Source organism: Callospermophilus lateralis, chromosome X (assembly GCF_048772815.1).
Source record: "Callospermophilus lateralis isolate mCalLat2 chromosome X, mCalLat2.hap1, whole genome shotgun sequence".
Lineage (NCBI taxonomy): Eukaryota > Metazoa > Chordata > Mammalia > Rodentia > Sciuridae > Callospermophilus > Callospermophilus lateralis.
Genome location: NC_135325.1, coordinates 84,761,823 through 84,783,623, shown reverse-complemented (window position 1 = coordinate 84,783,623; position 21,801 = coordinate 84,761,823). Strand labels below are relative to the sequence as shown.

The 21,801-nt window shown below is 33.2% G+C and overlaps 1 protein-coding gene across 1 annotated transcript in view; it reads right to left on the bottom strand.

The window, feature by feature from the left end:
* The window catches only part of Nrk (Nik related kinase), a 123,108-nt gene that overhangs the window by 6,795 nt on the left and 94,512 nt on the right, over positions 1 to 21,801 (bottom strand). The window contains exons 18-26 of the mRNA XM_077107314.1: positions 20,679 to 21,046; positions 19,114 to 19,429; positions 15,474 to 15,660; positions 14,367 to 14,522; positions 11,886 to 12,029; positions 8,773 to 8,931; positions 5,106 to 5,210; positions 3,378 to 3,520; positions 2,695 to 2,844 (exon numbers count right to left, since the gene is read on the bottom strand). Coding sequence (XP_076963429.1) covers positions 2,695 to 2,844; positions 3,378 to 3,520; positions 5,106 to 5,210; positions 8,773 to 8,931; positions 11,886 to 12,029; positions 14,367 to 14,522; positions 15,474 to 15,660; positions 19,114 to 19,429; positions 20,679 to 21,046 — 1,728 coding nt within the window. The remainder of the gene's footprint in view (positions 1 to 2,694; positions 2,845 to 3,377; positions 3,521 to 5,105; positions 5,211 to 8,772; positions 8,932 to 11,885; positions 12,030 to 14,366; positions 14,523 to 15,473; positions 15,661 to 19,113; positions 19,430 to 20,678; positions 21,047 to 21,801) is intronic.

Genomic DNA, 21,801 nt, shown 5'->3' with positions numbered 1-21,801 from the left:
TAATTGAAGCAGCTTGGATGAGCAATAAAGACCAAAGAGATTCAAAGTGTAGGAAGGGAGGTAACAAAAGAGCTGCTTTCCTTATGTCATAGTGTGATCACTATTTAATATTCTCCTTTTTATTTAGGAGAAAGAATGGTTTGAAAAAAGAAGAGATACATTTCCTAATACAGAGAAATTGCTTTAAATTACACAAAGTATAATGTATAGTTATAGAAAAAAACACTAGACAAGAGACTTGGATTTAAGTTTCATTTCAGAAATATTTTGATGAATAATTTGATAATGAATGTGTCAACCGAGTAATGAGTACACAATCCTTGGTTGTCAGTAAAATTTGTTAAAATAAAAATAGAAAATAAACCTAAAAGTAGCTTGAGCTTAACACACTTATAAGGGGCAACTTTATATTCATCATAGCTTGAAATATAATAGTCATAACCCTTTGCAAAAAAATGTAGAATTTCTTATCAAATTTTCATAATCTTAAAAATCTATTGAATGAATACACAGATTCAGAGATGTATTAGGTAGCATAAGATGAAATACTAAGAAATATCTAAGTACTTCCAAATTTCATGATGCATAAAATGTGATAAAATAGGCTTAAACTACAGATATTCCCTGATAATAAACAATTGTGTTCTTCTATTGTTTCTCCAAATTAGAAGGTAAAAGAAAAAAAAAAGATCAAAAACTATACTTGCCAAACCCAGCGTACTCAGACCACGGGCTTGAGGCCATGTCTCAGCAACAACAATCCTTAAAACTAAAATGGGGATCCAGAGGCGAAAAGCAATTTTAATACGTTCCCTGGGCACTTGCATGAGCAATTGAATCAGAAAAGAGATGAATGAAGAGAATAAAAGAAAATTGCAAGAAAGAAGTTTGTCTCAGTAAAATCTGTAAACAATAAAACTGGACTGCTGCAAATCCAGACAGACTCTGAGGTTATTATCTTCTTACTGAAGTAACTAGATATTCTGTAGCACACGTGGCTCCCTTGTAGCATTATAGGTTTTATAATCTAGAACTCTTGAAAAGTTATTATTTTTAGTACATTCTGTTTCAGAAGACACCCCTTGTCTCCCTTAGAGTCAGCTTTCTTTTAATGGGTCAAGATACTAGGGCATTCTTCTAAAAATATTTTTGAATATATATATAAGGTATCCTAATTAGGTCAGAACATGACTTTTAAAAATGCATCATTTCTCATTGTAACTTCCACAGTAATTAATGAATTTATTCAAAAATGAAATATTTTTTGTTTATTAGTCAGGTGAAACACTGAGTTAAATTTCTTGAATGACTTTTTAAATAAATATAAACTTGGACCAGTGCTGCAATGTTCAATATTGCCCTGTATTCTAAATAAATTCTCTTTGACACACATAAAAAGTAAGATGCAGAAAGCTATAAAAATGTAATATAATATTCACAATATATAAAATAATAATATAATATATCAAAATTATTTTGACCTTATATCTAAGTGGTTTTATCTGAGGTTGGTTCAGTATTTTTCACATTATAAACATGGTAAGTTGCATATAATCATAGAAAATCACTGGTGATCAGCTAATTATTATTAATATAACCAAAATCCTTTAAAAAAGTATTCATTAATGTACTAACAATTGATCCATGTAATTTATTACAGAGGTATGAGATGATTCTGAAGGCTATTCAAAAATATCACATCTATACTAACTTAATAGTGTGTACAGTTTTTCTCCAGGAATTTTTATACCATGCTAAGCTGTTATGATTTTAATTGTTAATAAATGGGAATTAAAAAAATAGTTGATGCAAAAAAAGGTGATACAGGCTTTCCTTTTAAATATAATTTTCAACAGGAAAATCAGCATTGCCACCAACAAATTTTAGACAAAGAATTGTGTTTTGTATGGTGTGCATGTAGGGGTATTATATTATATTTAAGTTTTTTATGTAAATTATGTGAGTATATTTTAAAAACTATTCATATTTTAGGTGCTGCACCGTATTTTCACTACTTAAGAGTTTAAGTACATATGCTTTTGCAATGCTGAACCCTTTGATCAGAAATTAAAAGTGTAAGTGGTATGATAAAACAACATTTTATGATAATTTACTATGTACCACTGTTAAAGTAATGCAATAAAAGAGGATATACATAACAATTTCATGATATTGTCATTGCATTTAAAAAAATCTATTAATATATTGTGGGGTACAGAAGGACTAAGGCAAGGACTTCAAACTCAAATACCTCTTAGGGATAATTATTATAAATATGGAAAGATTGTAGAGCATATATCCTATCTAAATGCTCTACAATCTCTATCTAAAAAGGGGCAAGTATAAATCAGTTCAAGTTGACAGTGGCCAGTTAATAACATGGGCCTGAGGTTTCCAGGTATTCCAGTTTATCAATAGAAGTACAGATTTTAGTTGTAAACTTTACTTACTAAAAAATAAGCCAGGTGATAGACAAACAAAATATTTCTGCAGAACAGGCTCAGCTATCTGGACTCAGAAGTCATCAGTGATGTTTGTTTAAGTGTGACCACTTTATGGAAATCTATACTTACATTTTAGGTCTCCATTCAAGTATAGATATTGTTACTCACATGTTTGAACCTTTCAGTTTTGATGGTTGTAAAAATTCAGTGTTATACAATAATATCTAGGGATCTGAGAGTAGTATCTTACATTATTTGGCAGGGTCACATCAGACATAACTTCAGATTCTGCATCGATGATGTGATATCCATCTGCTGAGCTGAAGAAAATCTTTAGTGTTTTCTCAGAACCAATAGCCAGGTCAACTGTCACTGGCTTATGACCAAGAGTTGGAAATACCTGAAAATATAAAACCAAATATGGCCAAAAGGCATTCAAACTAAGGTAAAAATTTCCCCACTCTTTTCCAGGTTTGTAGGTTTATAAAACCCAGGTTAATTTTCTTTTTCTTTTTCTTTTATGTTTTTTTTTTAAAAGAGAGAGAGCGAGAGAGGGAGAGAGGGAGAGAGAGAGAGAGAGAGAGAGAGAGAGAGAGAGAGAGAGAGAGGGAGAATTTTTAATATTTATTTTTTAGTTATCGGCGGACACAACATCTTTGTTTGTATGTGGTGCTGAGAATCGAACCCGGGCCGCACGCATGCCAGGCGAGCACGCTACCGCTTGAGCCACATCCCCAGCCCCCCCCAGGTTACTTTTCAAAATTGCATATTGTATTTAAAGACCTATGTATTAGAACTTTTCTTAGGTCTGTTACAACAACAAAGACAAATATATTTAGGTTCTAAATATTGTTTCCCTTCAAATATCAAAATGCTAATGATTGTAAGAGCCTCATATGCCCCTGCACTGTTTTCTGTCTTTAAGTTTCTTGCCTTGAGCTTCAGCAAATGAAGGAGCTCATCTGGTCTCTTAAACCGGTTTGCTGGATCAGCTGCCTGTATTTTTGCCAGTATTCGTATATAGGCTTCATAGGACATGTAGTCTCCTTCGGAGTCTGCTGATTGATCAATGCATACTTGATAAGGAATGAAAAAGGCCAGAAATGTTAACCTACTATAGACTGGGTGTAACCTAGGCTCTATGGTTTCTAATCCAAGGAAACAAAAGGCCAAACAGGATTCATTGCCATGATCAGGTCACCATGGAGGACTGAGCATCACAGGATTCACCATACTGTAGTCATGAGTTGGAATTCAAGAACTGGAGTGAGGACTTGGACAGGAACTGTGTATGAGGCTATACAGATTGTTGGTACTTATCTCTTTTGTTTTCCATTTCATACCAGGTAGCTCTGACCAATCAGCAGACACCCAAGAACAAACCCATATCCAAACACTGACAGCAGGGCCAAAGCCCAATTTAGGAAGATCAGTCAGGGATGTGATTTGTCAGGACACACCCAGCCTATCTATGTAGTAAACTATGCTCTTTAATTAAAAAAGAAAAGAAAAACAGTTATGTGATGTTTTGGTCTACAAAACAGACCATGTAAACAGATCCTATTCTAGGATACAAAAGTAGTATGTGAATACCTTACCGAGGTCTATCAGGATGTGTGCATATCAGCACTTTGTAAAAATCCATCTATGGACCAACTAGTTCAATAGTGACTGGAACATTTGCTAAAAATATAGATTGACAGGCCCTACTCCAGACCTGAAATTTAGCCTGGGGTTGAGTCTGAGATCTAAATGTCTAACAAATTCTCCAAGCAATTCTGATGCATATCCAGGTTAAGAGGTATTTGACTTGATAGAACACTGTCATTCCATTAATCAGCTCTCATTATAACGGAGTATATACAAAATAATCTTATTTAAGTGAAATTCTGTAGCATTGTAATTAAGTTACATACAGTGCTCAGTTTATGTGATGTGATTAAAAAAATCACCAGCGTCTTGTTTGGAATACTAAATGATTCCCTTTCTTGGCTGATCCATAAAAGTCCAATTAAACCATAATAAAATGAAAAAATGAATAAGCCTAACCACTAATATGTCTTACAATAGTTTAGAGAGAAATGTACTTAGAGTTCCAGTTTGGAAGGAACGAAGACCCACCCATTTCCTACATAACCCCACCTATTGTAGGTATGGTAACTGGAGCAAAGGTTTTCTCTTCTCTCCTTCTTCTTCCAATGGTGTTCCTCCTTCGACCATCTTCACAGAATTTCTCACCTTTCCTCTACTCCCCCACCCAACTAAAGAGAAAACAGGGAGTTTCTCAGATTCAAGTCATTTGGTGTAGCATCTGAGGCCTATATTTGGGCATCTATAAGCAGAGGTCTTCATGTTGACTACAGGAATTGAGAGTGAGAAGCTGATGTGGAGGTCCTGTGAAGACAGGGGTAAGGGATTTCCCTCACATTCTCACTTGCTGTGGTGCCTGTGGATTATCTAAGAAAGGGTTAAATGATAATTATTGATATGATACATTCCAACTGTAAAAGAATGGTGTATATGTGTGTGTGTGTGTGTGTGTGTGTGTATATATATATATATATATTTTTTTTTTCTTATATGCATTCCAAAATATTGTGCTTTTTAAAACAACTTCTTCTCAAAAGAACAATGTCATGATCCAAAGGAAAAAGAGATCACTTACTTTAATAGCAGTGCTTTCATCAAAGGACTTTGGTGCCCATGCATAAAGATGAATTGATGATTTCAAAGCAATTGCAATGTATGTTGTTTCTTCATGTTGGACTACAATAATAAAATAAAATAAATAACAATGCCACAGAATCAACAAGAACATTCAAGTGGTTTTGTTATTGAAAATGTCATAACCACTTAGTAAGTGCACAAAGTGTATAATTTTAGAAAAATCTACTTGGTTACAATTTAATGTCCCCAAATGAGATTAGATTACTATACATTTTTATGGAGTTTCTGCATTAGCTTTCAAGAGAATTCTAAATTGTCCACTGAAAGCTACAGAACACTGATGAAAGAAATTATGGACCTAAATAAATGGAAAAACTTTCCAAGTTCATGGTAGACTTAATATTGTTAAGACAGCAACACTATTCAACAAAATCTCTATAGAGTCAATGAAATTGCTAAAATCCCAATGCCCTTTTTTTATTAGAAATAATTATTTTCACATGAAATTGTAAGTTGTTCTGAGTAACTAAAACAATCTTTAAAATCAAATTTGGAAGGCATACATTTTCTGATTTCAAACAATTTCATTCACAAAACCCTAAAAAATACTTGAGATTCAATCAAATCAAGTAGGTGAAAGCCCTCTATAATGAAAACTATGGAATACCAGAAAAAGAAATTGAAGATGACCTTGGAAGATAGAGACTATATATATTCTTGAGTAAGCATAACTAATATTGTCAAAATGGCCATGCTACCAAAAACAATCTGTAGAGTCAATGCAATTCCAATATAAATGCCATAACATTTCTAACAGAACTAGAAAAAAAGTCCTAAAATTCATATGGAAGAATAAAAGATCCAGAATAGTCAAAACTATCCTGAGCAATAAGAGTGATGCTGTAGGTATCACACTACCTGATCTCAAATTATACTACAGAGCTATAGTAACAAAAGCAGAATGGTATTGGCATAAAACCAAACATGAAGAAATAGAATAGAAGACTCAGAGATAAATCTACATAAGTACATTCATCTGATCCTTGACAAAAGTGCCGAAAACACAAGTTGAAGAAAAGTTAGCCTTTTTAACAAATTGTGTATGGAAACTTGATATCCCTATATAGAAGAATGAAACTAGATCAACTGATGAATGGATAACAAAAGGACAAAAGATGATATAATTGTACAAAGCAATACTATACATGTGTAAAGAGGAATGAAGTGAATAATTAATAAGCACTTTAATTGATACATTTCATAGTATATAAATTATTCATCAGGACCATAAACATCATATGGATGTATATGCTTGCTCTCAACCCTTCTGATTCTCATGGAATATGTTTTATTGATAGATTCATACTTTATGTTAAACCCCTCTTCCTTGGTTTTATTATGTTTGGGATATGTGGTATTCCCCAAAACCTCATGTGTGAGACAATTCAAGAAGAGTGAACTGGTTAGATTATGAGAGTTGTGGATTAATCCTCTTAAATGGATTCACTGAGTGGTAAAAATCTGGCAGGTAGGTTAGGCTGGAGGAGATAGGTCACTGGGGGAATGCCTTGGTAGTGTATATTTTGTCCCAGATGAGCAGAACTCTCTCTTCTTCCTGCCTATATTGTCCTGAGATGCTTTCCTCTGTCATGCCCTTCTTCCATGGTGTTCTGGTTCACCTTAGGCCCAGAGCAATAGAGTAGGCTCACTATGGACAAACCTCTGAAACTATGAGCCAAAACAAACTTTTCCTCTTCTCTGTTGTTTTTGTCAGGTCTTTTGGTCACAGTGGCAATAAAGCTGACTAAACAGCTGGAATATTGATTAGTTTTCTCTCTCTCTCTCTCTCTCTCTCTCTCCTCTCCACTTTTTCTCTGAGTCTAGCTTACTCTTTTTTTTTTTTTCTTTTGGTACTAGGGATTGAATTCCAGGGCACTTGACCACTGAGCTACATCCCTAGCCCTATTTTGTATATTATTTAGAGACAGGGTCTCACTGAGATGCTTAGGACCTCGCTAAATTGCTGAGGCTGGCTTTGAACTCGTGATCCTTCTGCCTCAGCCTCCTGAGTCACTGGAATTACAGGCATGTGCCACCACACCCAGCTGGCTTACTCTTTCATTTTCTTTTTTATCATTTCTAAACAGGTCAAAGAAATATGATTAATAAACTAACAACAATGGGCTAGGGTAGTGGCTCAGTGGTAGAATACTTGCCTAGCACATGTGAGGCACTGGGTTCGATCCTCAGTACCACATATAAATAAGTAACTAAAATAAAGGTATTGGGTCCATGTACAAATAAAAATATTTTTTAAAAGCCACCAACAAGTATTCTTGGTTAAGCGAAACCTTCCTATCAATTTTATATGGAGAAATAATTGGTGCCCCTCCATTATTTTATGAATCTTGGAAGGCTATGAAAATACAACTAACTATGATTGATCCATTGCTATATTCCTATATGAAGCTGCTACCAGTCTACCTGTCAATGAGTCACACGGTTTACTATTATTGTTCTGAGTTCTAGGGTGAAATGGAATGGGGTCAGCCAGGAAAATTGGACTTAACTAGTCCAGACCTGAAGAGCACTGATTTACTAGATAGCTACCTTTATAATCATGTCTTACTGAGATTTTAAAAAAATTACAAATTAATTGGAAGTAGTTCCGCAATATAAACTCCTATATAGGGATAACTTTCACCTCTGGGGATAGCAAATTTATATCATATTACTGGAGGAAAGTAGTGATATCAACAACTAGAATAAAGTAGGGCATTATTTAATCCTTTAGTTATCTAGGTCCTCAGTTTCCTTTTAATTGATGTATGTACATATGTGGACATATTTGAAAACATATCCTGGGAAAGCCACTTTATACTCAGAGCAACAATGGTCAGTCTGAACGGAAATATCTTGTTGCATTACATATAATGTGATTTGAGCTATCACCCACCCATGCTACCAGTTCACCTGATGGGACAATCAGTGCTGAGGAAAAGAAGATAAAGAAGGCTGATAGTAGAGGGGATTTGCTTCAGAAATGAACCAGAATGTGATGATATTACTTAACAGTTGTTTACAGCTGAAAGCAGGGTTCTGAGACCTTAGAGTTGCTACTCCATTTCATAGTGGATGCTTGTGAAGAGATTGAGGATATGAAAACATTATCTAACCAAATTGAAAACACTGATTATACTCATGAGTTCTGACAGTGGGAGCAAGAGTCAGCAAGTCTTAGAAGATTGCTTTTCTGACTCTTCATAAAATTTCCTAGTCAGTATTAAGAGGAATTCTATTTTATTGCTGTTTCAAAGAAATAACCCACATGAATCTCTGCACATTGTAGAAGATACATCAAGAATATTTATATAGTTGAAGCTATAGATAGGCAGGAAAAAAATCAGTTTAACTGGAATATTCACGTTGAATGGGAAGGAAATAAAGATGAGGAAGTAAATCAAATTTAACTTCAATTGCTATTTTAGTTGGTCATAATTTTCTTATTAATAGCCAAGATTGTAGCAGAAAAGACCTGGAGGATGTCTCAATGAAATTCACAAATTCTTTCCGTTCTGTTTTGCCTTCCATGATTATGTACTTCACCAAATAAAAGGAAGCAAAATTTCAATAGCTATAGTAAATATGAAATGGGACATACGGACACTGAAGTGTTCACAACCAGTCAACTTATCAATAGCTTTGCAAGCTTCTTCTGTCTTCAGCATTTCTTCTTGTCTTTTTTTACTTTCTGGATCATTATTCAAAATCTTGTTTCTCAGCCAAGTCAAATGATACACCCGAAGTCTGTTCTTACGGCCTGATGGATAAGATACAGTAGTTCAATTAAATCTATACATTTTTTATATCTTAGAAGAATAAAAATTAAAGGTATTTTGCCTTTTAAAACAAATGTTTTCATGAAGGTAAAAAGAACTTTTAACACACCACATAGTATCAGTGTCCCCTTCAGGATTTGGAAATGTGATAGCAAAGTCTTAGTGTATCAATTCCAACAGGTATTTGAAGTGTCTACTAACTACCTCTAAGCCAGTCTAAAGTGACAACTAAAACATTTCTCTGGGACAGGTTATGGCTGCCACTAAGCAGGCAAAAAATCATTCATTCATTAGAAACTTGGAGTTTTAAAAAGTCATGATTCCTCTGGGGTTCAGAGAGCTAGAAATTTGTCCCTGATAATGTATGTATATGAGAGGGATGTCTGAATATTGACTGTTTAGGCATTTAGTTCCATTAAGATAAATCTCTTTGAATTCTATCATTCTAGCATGCTTATAACAGAGTTGGATAGTTTTATTGTTTTTAATCCAGTTTATATGTTTTATTATTTTTATTTCTAATGATTTAATATATTTTTCATTTTTTTGATTTATACAAAATATTTGTACATATTTATGAAGTACAATGTGATATTTTGATTTATGTATACATCATGTAGTGATCAACTTGTGGTAATTAGCATAGCTATCAACTTAAATATCATTTTTAATGGTGAGTACATTTAATTCTTCAAACTGTTTTGACATATAAAATGCATTATTGATATTTATATTCATTCTGCTCTACCACAGTACAACAGAATTTATTTCTCCTATTTAACTTTACCCATCATCTAATTATAACCATCAGACCCCTTGACTAACTTTTTCCCTTTCCCCCATTTAACCCAGTCTCTGTTAACCACTATTATACGTTTCACTTTTATGAGATCAACTTTTTAGGTTCTACTTAAGTGAGATAATACCTTTAATATTAGTTTCCTAATTATAAATCCCAGGAAAATTTTACAATTAATTAAAAAACATGGGCCATTAAAATTACACATTTATCTCCCTAAAAATGATTTTATTTCTAGTCATTTTTAAGGTTTATATGATATCCATTTTATTTATTTATTTGATTATTTATTTAGTTAGTTTTAGTTGTGAGTGAAAACAACACCTTTGTTTTTTAATTTATTTTTATGTGGTGCTGAGGATCAAACCAGTACCACACATTTGCTAGGCAAGCGCTCTAGTATTGAGCTACATTCCCTGCCCTGGTTTATAATATTTCTAATCCCAACAATAGAATTCTTACTTATATGATTAATATGTTTTAAATAAAGTTTTTATAGCAGTATTAGGGTTCTATCCTTAAATGGTAAATTGAACTATTGAGTATCTCTCAATACTTATAATCTTAATACTATTGTAATTAAAAATAATACACATTAAAGAGAAGCTCAAACATTAAGGAGGGTACATTTGGGTTAGAGAATACTAGAACACTAAAAAAGAAAGAAATCTGGGGCTGGAGATGTGGCTCAAGCATGCCTGGCATGCGCCGGGTGCTGGGTTCTATCCTCAGCACCACATAAAAAATAAAGATGTTGTGTCCACCGAAAACTAAAAAAAATAAATAAATATTAAAAAATTCTCTCTCTCTTTAAAAAAATAAAGAAAGAAATCTGTTCTCTAGATGTTTACTCTCTTAGGTACCCAGATGTAAAAAATCTAAATATTGCTTCTGTAATCAAATAATTATAAATGAATGTTGACAAAAATGACTTAAGAAAACATGAGTTCTGAGCATACCTATAAAGGGTTTTCTACCCTAATTCAAATTAAATCAAATTGACCTTATTTAGAAATACACATAATCAGTATGTGCATGACAATTTGCATACTAATATATATTTTACACACGTATTTATATTATAAAATACATAATTCAGATAAATAACTATGATTAACATGAGCTTATTCTGTAGTGAAACCTATTTCTTCAATTTTTCCTTTTTTTTTCATCTTATGCATATAGTCAAAATTAATACTATTGCTTTTTTGATACCAGGTCCTTTTTAGTAATTTATTTTATTTTATTTTATTTTTTGGTACTGGAAATTGAACTCAGGGGCACTTGGCTACTGAGCCACTGAGCCACATTCCTAGTTTTTATTTTATTTTATTTTATTTTTTGATACTGGAAATTGAACTCAGGGGCACTTGGCCACTGAGCCACTGAGCCACTGAGCCACATCCCTAGTGCTATTTTGTATTTTATTTAGAGACAGGGTTTCACTGAGTTGCTTAGCGCCTGGCTTTTGCTGAGACTGGATTTGAACTCTCAATCCCCCTGTCTCAGCCTCCCGAGCCACTGGGATTATAGGCGTGCACCACCATGCCCAGCCTGTTTAGAAATCTTAATCACTATAACACCCATTTACTTGCTGTCTCATAGTCAAAGATTCAAGGTTTACCAAAACTAAGAAATCCAACTATTGTGTAGGGAAACTGTAGAGTTCTTTAAAAGGGAATCCATTGTTGTAACCAACCCTATCTTAGGCCTTTTGATAAGTTTGTGTTAGGGACAAACTTGTTTAATACTCCATTATTTGTTCACTTTGTTCCTTGTTGCTTGTAACACATCAGAGAAAAGATATATGGTGGATCTTGATGTGATCAAGTGTGCATGAGTAGATGTGAATTACAGCTGTGAAGCTGTACGAGGCTACTTTGTAAAGAACCTGCAAGGAAGCAAATAGTGTGAGTTTTCATATCAATAACCTAAATTAGGTGTGCTGCAATCAAAGGAAGTTAGTTTCAGTTGTAAATAGATAAGAAAATACAAGTAGGAGAATCTGGTATCCCAATTAAAGGTTATATTTAAAGTGTTCTCTTATGAACACTTTCACCTGAGAAAGTCATTAACCCAGTTTTCAGTCTAATTAATCTACTTAATTATTCAGCTAATTTTAGTTCTTAAACAAACCAGAGATGGTAATCAGCAAATTGAGCGGCTCTACAACTTGAATCTGGCGAAATGGTCGTCGCTTTATAAGTTTAGTAATGTCTGCCTTTCCACTTCTGTCCATCAGATACAGATTAGATCGGGTTCCAAGAAGCAAATTGACTCCTGTTCAAGGATAAAAAAAAGAAATATACTATATTAAAACTCATTTTATATTTGCATTTATATTACATTTTTGCTACTCCACTGTGATGATCTAAATAAAAGTGACTTTGAACATTTTTAGGTTACTGCTAATCAAATACTGTGTAACTACTTACTCTTTACTAACATACACATAACAAATGCATTGAAATACATAAAAAGATAGAAGATAATGTTCTCAAGCAATATTCTATGGGATCATGTCTGGTATGCCACCTTGCAAATAGAATTGTACCTACATCTTAGCACCCTGTAGTAGCATCCCGAATTTTATTAAAATCAATTCTTTTTGAAAATTACCATTAAACATTCTTAGTGAAGCATATATAAAGAGCTCAACTCAGCTCATTTCTCATCCATTATTATAACTACAAGTTCTTATGTTTTTTTAATATTTATTTTTTAGTTATAGGTGGACACAATATCTTTATTTTATTTTTATGAGGGGCTGAGGATCAAACCCAGTGATTCACACATGCTAGGTGAGTGCTCTACCACTGAGTCACAGTCCCAGCCTGGTTTGAATGTTTTTAAAATCATTATATGTAGGTAATTTTTAGATTGAATAATTCTATATTTATGCAGATGTTAAAACTTTTACATTGCTAAATGCCTATAAAATTAGTTCTTATCTTCATATACCTAAATTCCTATATTCTGTCTTTTATTTCTTGACTGGGTCTATTTGTTCATATATAAGCACTGTTTAAAGAACAAGGAGAGGACTGAAATAGAAGAAAGAACTGAAGTTAAAATACACTTAAAAGTACTGTGGTAGTTTTTCTCCATATACCAAGACTTAGGAGAAAATTGACCAAGTAATTAACAGGAGAAAACTTCAGTGTCTTCCATTTAGATAATGTTTGTGCTCTAAGGGTATAAGAAGAAAAGACAAGTGTTTCTGCTTTCATTTTCCTACTCTGTTCTTCACCAAATGTCAAGCCAATGGCAAATTTTGAAACTGCATCTTCCTCCCAGAAGAGATTCAAGGAAGGAGGAGGAAGTATTGTAAATTTTCACTATAATTTTTATTATTCAAAATGTAAATCATTTCTTATAAAATGAATTAGTAGACATTAATCGCATTTTTGAGTAGCTTCCAGACTGAAATGTTAAATGCCTTCTTATATTTGATACACTCAATTAGCAAAACTTTTAGGATAACATTTTTCTAAGTTAATTCATATAATATGCTTGCCACCATGTTCTAGTTTCAATTCAAAGCCCTATCTCCTATTCAATCATACATTAAGTAAAATCTATCAAACAGAAGTCAGAAGTTGGCATTTACTATGGATTTCTATCCTCCTTGCATTCATTAATTCTGCTTTATTTGTTATTCAACTGGCTTGAGGTAAAATACAGTCTCAATACCACCCATATAACTATAACTCTTCGGAAACAAAAGATTGCAAAAGTTTAAGGCCTACAAATCTTCAAGAGTGTTTAAAATGAGATCCTGCAAAATCTTTTTTGTAAGACCTATTTAGCTATCTGTTATGGTATGTATCTGGAATGTCCCTCAAAAGCTCCTGTGTGGAAAGCTTGGTCTCTAGGGCAACAATATACAGAGTTGTGGCTTTTCAGAAGGGACTGAAAGTTGAGGGCTCTCATCTCATCAGTGGGTTAATTCATCTGATGGCTTAATAATTTGAATATGCTACTGGGAGGTGGTAGAAACTGTAAGCAGGTGGGGCATGGTTGGAGGAAATAGGTTGCTGAGGACTATATCTTGACCATTGCCCCTTTTAAGAATTAAGGGACAGGTATTAAAAGAAATTACTAATCTATACATCATATGTGCTTGAGTGTTTCCACAAATGAGACCTCTTCTGCCATAAATTGAGAAATTTTGTCCACCACATCCTTCTGTCATGATCTTTCTGCCTTGGATCCAGCCAGTCACGAATTGAAACCTCTGAAAACATGAGCCAAAATAAATCTTTACCCCCTCTAACCTGTCAGTATTTTGGTTGCAGCTAGAAAAAGCTAATTAACAACATTATATGCTGAAAACTACTCTGAATTAGGAATATTAATCTTAAAATTTCAAATAATTATAATCTAGTCAAATTTTATATTTTATCTGAATTAATTAAGGTTAAAAAGAAAATAGAATAAAAAGCAGGAGGAATCAATTAAATCATCAAAATCAATTCTAAGAAAATACATTTTATTTGATTGATAATGGGTTGGTAATAATAAACAAATGTTTTATACCTATGATTTTCATGGGTTTTCTACGTAGATTTAAAAAGATTCTTTTAAAAACAACCGAATTTCAGAAATCAAACTCACCCCATAAAGAACCACAGAAGATCTCAGAAGTGAATTCCTTTTCATACATGTGAATTAGTGGTTTTTTACATGCAGGAGAGACATAGAGTGGGTTAACATTGACTTCAGAGGGTTGCTTAGGTGATTTTTCAGGTACTTCCACGAATCCAGCATATACTGTTAAGAATTAAGGGACAGGTATTAAAAGAAATTACTAATCTATACATCATATGTGCTTGACTGTTTCCACAAATGAGACCCAGCCTAGAAAATATATTTTCATTTTTTTGTATTTTATTTTTACTGGAGGAGTCACTTTAGTAATTCATAAGCCATCGGACAACACAAATAATGATGGTTAAAATATATTCTTGAATATAGATTTAAGTTATTGTGATTTTTAATGCAAAAAAAAATCCAATGAGGGACTCAATTTCTCAACTGAATCTGACATTCAGGCATCATAAAGATTCAGTGAGGAACAGATTTTTATTTTACTTTAAAAATGTTTTTCATAGTGCCTTGTATAATAATATAGGGGTTTATTTAGACATGGAATATAATTTATTCTGTTTAAGTCCTCAGTACTTCATCTTTACCTTCCCTCCTCCCTCCTGATGTTTCCCTTCTTCTATTCTACTGGTCTTTTTTCTATTTATTTAAATCAGTGCTTTATAGACATGCATAAATATGGCATTCACTGTGGTATAATCATGTATGTACATAGCATAATGGGGTCAATTCCGTTCTACAGTTCCTCCCTTTTCCCATTCATCCCTCTTCCCTCCCTATCTATCCCCTTCCTGTACTCCACTGATCTTCCCTCTGATTTCATGAGATCCTTTCTTCTTTCCCCTCTTATTTTGGTGAAGTTTCCATATATGAGTGTAAACATTTGACCCCTGATTGTTGAGCTTGGTTTATTTCACTTAACATAAAGTTCTCCAGTTTCATCCATGTACCAACAAATGTCATAATGTAGATTTTAAAAAATCGTATATCAATATGAATTTGGGTCAAATGAATATGAGAATTACTTAATTCCATGTAGATTTTGAACAAGTAGTTAAATACTATTTAATGTGTGAACAGGTATCAGAATTGATATATCATGGTAGACACACTCACAGATGGCACTGGCAAAATCAGCAGCAGCAGCTCCCCCAGAATCTTTGGAAGGAGATGAGTGGCTGTCAGGAAAATCCAATTGTATTGATGAGTCAGATATGTCCCTATTGTCATTCTCATCATCAAATGCTGAGGGAACACTAACTGAGGCAATGGAATTTGAGGCCTCACTTTCACCATCTGGCTCCTAAAATGAGATCAAAATAGTTTTAATTCATTAAGAGGGTTTAAACTGAAAAATATTCTAGGGGTTACTAGAAAAAAAAATGAATACAAAATTTTTAGTATCTTCGTTCTTGTAAAATGCATACTTACTAAAAAATTCAACAATACCATCAAAAAAGAGAGAAGCAACCTATTATTGAGATAATTGATTTTTAGAGAAATTCAAAGAGCTTTAATTCCCACCCCCTGTGCAACTCGGGACCTCATAATTGTGAAAATATGCCAGGTACTGTGCTAGGAATCTTATTTACTTATCTTCATGAATCCTTACAACTATACAACAAGTAAATATAATTATCTTCCACTTATTTATAAGAAAACTAATGTTTATAAGGTTAAATAATATTTTATATGTTTTAAACTTAGAAAATAGGGGAACTAGACCTTGAAGCAAAAGTTTGTTTGATTCTCAAGTGTACATTCAGCTATGTTATGCCAAATAGTTGCTTGAAAAAATATAAAGCACAATATGGGGTTATTTTTTCCATTGCTTTAAGGTACCTTGAGAGAATGGGTAGCATGAAAAACCTACACAGAGAATTTTCAAATGATAAACTGAATGATGGAAAATCAACTTACACAAACTCAAAGGTATAAACATATTTTGATGAAAATCTAGCCTGCTTTCAGTAACAGAGAAGACACTCAAAATAAAAACCACAAATTGTGACAATTTAGGTGACATTCTATATGCTATGGGAAAGTATATCAACTATTTTTAGTAAACCTGTTTATTGATGACCTCCTCTTTGTGCACAGTGATTCTTGGCACAGAGAGTTGTGCTACCCTGTCAGCGACTGGTTTTTATGAACTTTCTAGCCACAAAAACATGTTCTAGCAGTATATCACTTTTAAATTAAAATGAAAGGAAGACCCATTTATTCTGTAAATTTTAAAAATATTAATAAAGATAACTAGAGACACCCAGGTGTGTTGTAAAACTAATGTTAAGACATCCTGTTTTAATCTTTTTTTTCATCCCTTCCACAAATTCTTTTTTTTAAATTTTTTTTTTATTATTGGTTGTTCAAAACATTACAAAGCTCTTGACATATCATATTTCATACATTTGATTCAAGTGGGTTATGAACTCCCATTTTTACCCCATATACAGATTGCAGAATCACATCGGTTACACATCCACGTTTTTACATATTGCCATACTAGTGTCTGTTGTATTCTTCTACCTTTCCTATCCTCTACTATCCCCCCTCCCCTCCCCTCCCCTCCCATCTTCTCTTTCTACCCCATCTTCTGTAATTCATTTCTCTCCCTTGTATTTTTCTCTTTCCCCTCACATCCTCTTATATATAATTTTGTATAACAATGAGGGTCTCCTTCCATTTCCATGCAATTTCCCTTCTCTCTCCCTTTCCCTCCCACCTCTCATCCCTGTTTAATGTTAATATTTTTCTCGTGCTCTTCCTCCCTGCTCTGTTCTTAGTTGCTCTCCTTATATCAAAGAAGACATTTGGCATTTGTTTTGTAGGGATTGGCTAGCTTCACTTAGCATAATCTGCTCTAATGCCATCCATTTCCCTGCAAATGCCATGATTTTGTCATTTTTTAGTGCTGAGTAATACTCCATTGTGTATAAATGCCACATTTTTTTATCCATTTATCTATTGAAGGGCATCTAGGTTGGTTCCACAGTCTAGCTATTGTGTTTTGTGCTGCTATGAACATCCATGTAGCAGTATCCCTATAGTACACTCTTTTAAGGTCTTCAGGGAATAGTCCGAGAAGGGCAATAGCTGGGTCAAATGGTGGTTCCATTCCCAGCTTTCCCAGGAATCTCCATACTGCTTTCCAAATTAGCCGCACCAATTTGCAGTCCCACCAGCAACACGGAAAGATATATGGACAGATGGACATAGGTACTTTTCCACTGATAAGTACTATCCCATTAGAAAGTACTCAGGGTATTTTCTTCCTGTGTTCCCCCCTTTTTATTTCCTTTATTGATTTCTTCCATAATTATTGCATGTGTATCATGACCAGGCCCTAGGTTGACTTTGAGTTTGGATGAATTATTAGAAAAGTAACCAAAGACGGAGTATACACAGTTTCTTCCTTCTAATAGTTCATAATCTTGTGTGATAGACATCACTAAACAAATAACTAAGTTACAAAATTATAAGTACCAAAATGGAACTGTATGTAAAATGCTTGCAAGCACAGATGAGGTATTATCTAATACTGCTTTGGGGAATCAGAGATGACATTTGAGTTGAATCATAAAAGATGGCTAACTCAAAAAATTAAGAATAGGTGAGAGGGCAGCCTTCTAGAGAGAGGGGAAAGTTTGCACAGGGAACAATAATTCATGAAAAACAGCACAGCACCTTCAAAGCTATTTTGAATGATAGGATAATATGCTAGTAAAGTAGATTGGCACAATATTTTCTTGTTCTGGAGTTCCACTTTAATTTTCAGATATCTAGATGCTGTGAATTTACCAAGAATAAATTCAAATACCATGTAATCTAGGAAATCTCTGGGAAAATCCCTATTGATATAGCGTTAGTGAAGCTATACAGGTATTTTAAATCTATTTATAAAATCAATAAACATTGTTGAACTATAAAAATGACTAACAGAGGACTTTGCTTCAATTAAAATTTTATGTGTTACTAATTCCTTAAAAATTTAAACATGCACTTACATATAACAAAGTAATTTCACTCACAAGTATGGACATCAGAAGAATGAAAAGTAGATACTCAAAGAGATAGTTGTATACCAACATTCAAAGAAGCTTATTCAACATAGCCAGAAAGTGGAAACCAAACACAATGTGGTAAATACATATGATGGAATATTTTTTATCTGTGTAAAGGAATGAAATTCTGACATATACTATAAAATAACCCTTAAAATATTATGCTAAGTAAAATAAGCCAAAGACGAATGAACAAATATTGTGTTTCAATTTAAATAAGATACCTAGAGAGAATGTAGAATACAGGTTACCACAGACTGAGGGGATGAACTGGGAGTTAACTGCTAAGAAAAATAAAAATGCAACAAAATTGGATACTGGTGAAGTTTGAACAATATTGTGAATGTTCTTACTTTAATCAAATTGTAAATTCAAAATAGTTAAAAATGTAAATTCTGTGGCATGTATTTTACAATAAATATAATTTTTCAGAAAAAAATTGTGTTAACAGACACTACTTTGAATGTGTGGTCTGAGTAAACAAAGCAAACAAATAAAAGACATTTGTCCCCAGAAGTAAATAGAAGCCTCCAAATTAGTAGCAAAGACACCCACACACCTATAATTTAAAAATATTCAAGGCTTTGGGTTGAAGGTTAAAATCTATTTGGAATATCTGGAAATGTCACATATCACATTCAGAAAATATCCTCAAAATGAAAGGAGTTTCTCTTTTTAAAATGGTGCATTACCTCTTGTTGATGTTCAAAGTCCTGGAATACAGGTCTCTCCAATCCTAGATCCTCTATCTCTGAATAATTTTCTCCTCTACTGTGTCCAAGTGCTCCATAATCATTATTGGCCCAACTGACTCCCTTACTTCCATTACTCCTGCTACCTCTTCCATGTCCTTCCTGGTCTCCAATGGCTGCATTGTCCCCACTGGCTGCACTTCTTCCATGGCTTCTATTAGCTCTATAGAAGCCATAGCCTCTGGTGGCTCCTTGATTTCCATCACTTGCATCACTACCTTCTTGCATGAACCTTCCATCTCTGCCATAGCTTGCCCTGATAACAAGGGAAAATGAGTGAAATAAGACCACCAAATAAAAACACATTTGAGAGTGAACAAATGAAATAAAATTAGAATTTATCTTATACATTATATCTACCATGTCCAGGCATGTTTTAGGTCTATGTGATACTATTGGTGTGATATAGACAAGAAAAATGCCTGTGTCCTGTTAATCTTAAATATTGAACTAACACCACAGCACTGTCAATGACTTAGCCATACGTGAACAACAGAGGGAAAAAATTTTTATTCTTTGTTAGGTATATGTGTTAGGTTAGAAGAATAAACATGTATTTGTTTCTTAAATAATAAACTGTTTCATGCATTAGAAACTTCAGAGAGATGTGAATGATCGATCCCATATCTTTAGCTTAATACAATATATTTGAAAAAAATTTTTCTTGCAATATATCAAGTTTAAATAATATACTAATTTAAAATATTATCTGGTTTTCTAACACATGTAAAGTCTGCTTAGCTAAAAAAATCTCATTGGTCAACTGTTCCCATCAGGAAGTTCCAGAAATATAAACCTAGTATTTTGTAGAACTAAGATAGTCATTTAATTATTTTGTAAAACCGCCACCCTTAAGAAAATATTGCAATGCTCTTTTTTTTTTTTTTTTTTTTTTGCAGAAGAGACAACATTAAATGTATGTGCATGGAGTGATTCTAAAAGTAAAGTTATGTTACAATGGAAATTTTGGTAAAATTTTAGTTGGAAAAAAATCAAATGATCTCTTGGTAATTTCCCCATTAATTAACCATAAGAATCATCATGTTAGTTTTGTTATATAGATGATACTATCTCAGCTGTTTGAGTAATGCATATCTGTATTTGAAAAAATATTAGAAGCATACATTTTTCCCACTTTTCATGCCCATTGTGGTTTTACAGGGTAGAAAGATTTTTTCAATATTTTTATTGGTGCATTTTATCACACACAATAGTGGGATTCATAGCTTCAGTGGCATTAATTTTAATGGAAACAAATAACTCCAGTTATAAATAAATAAATTAATAAATACTTGAATGTTTAAAAAAATAATATGCAAATAATGAGAAATTAAGCATTCTGCATTAAACCAATTTAAAATATATTGTTTAAGATCAAATCATGTACTTATATGTAAATAAAATTAACTAATACTTTTGATAATACATATTGAAAGTAAACCAGAGATGCAAATATATCTGAAGTTATAAAACATGTATAATGTAAGTAATCTAGAAAAACCAACCTTGACCAATTAGGAGCATCATCATAATTATCATTTATGTCATCACCAGATACATCCCTGTTGTCACCATCATCACGGGCTTCACAGACACCAGTTGCCTGATCAACCTGGTTATCCAAGTCATCATTGCCAAAGGCATGGTCATAGGTATCTTCATAAGCATCATTAGAATCCTCATCATTGCCATCAGTATCAGCACCAGCATCATAGAGTTCAACATAATCACCATCCTCTTCAGGTGGCTGAATGACAGGTGCAGGAGTTAACCAATCATTCCGGAAGATTTCAGAGAGTGCATTATAGCCCACCCATTCATTTGTCAAGTACACAGGGGGTGATATTTTTCCTACTTTAAATCCATCTGGAACCTGTGTGCACAAGAAAGGTTAATGTAGTCTCTAGCAGTCTTTCATTTTCTTTTAGATTGTGAAGTTTTCATGCTAACAACAGTTTAAAATATATTCTCAATTGGAACAAAGATGTTCGCTCACCAGATATAGCCAAGATTTTAGTGAAGATGCCAAAACCCAAACATCAGGCTGTAATTATTAGTGCAGTTTCCAGATCACACAGAGCAAGATTTACTCACTTTGTTTTTTGTATTACTCCTATTTGTCTGCTGAGGAGTAGATATTTACATTTGATGCTGGAGAGCAGAACAGGTGAATTGGTGCTTTATGAACACATTTTTACTTTTGTTTTATTCCCTGATGTTGGGATTAATGTGTCTTGAAATCAGTAGGTTAATTTCCCAGCTTTGATTTTACATTCCTTAGGTTATCTTAAATTATTTCAAACACTTTTTAAAGAGTAAATTAATATAAATTCACCTCTTGTGTTTAGTAGGTGACATATAGCAACTGTTTGGTATAGATATGTGTATGCTCCAGTAGGAGTAACTATAAAAATGAAATGATCTGTAAGCTTACTGCAAAATAAGTTTAAAGATTTTTAATTTATGCAATCAGAGAATACTTTATATTTCACTAAGTATTTTATTTTTTTATGTTGTCCCAATACCCAAAGAGTGCTATTAAAACTTAGACACCTAATTCTTACCCCTTACTTTGAGATCTATGCTTATCTGCTTATTACCCTTCTCTGTCCAATATGTTCTGACAGA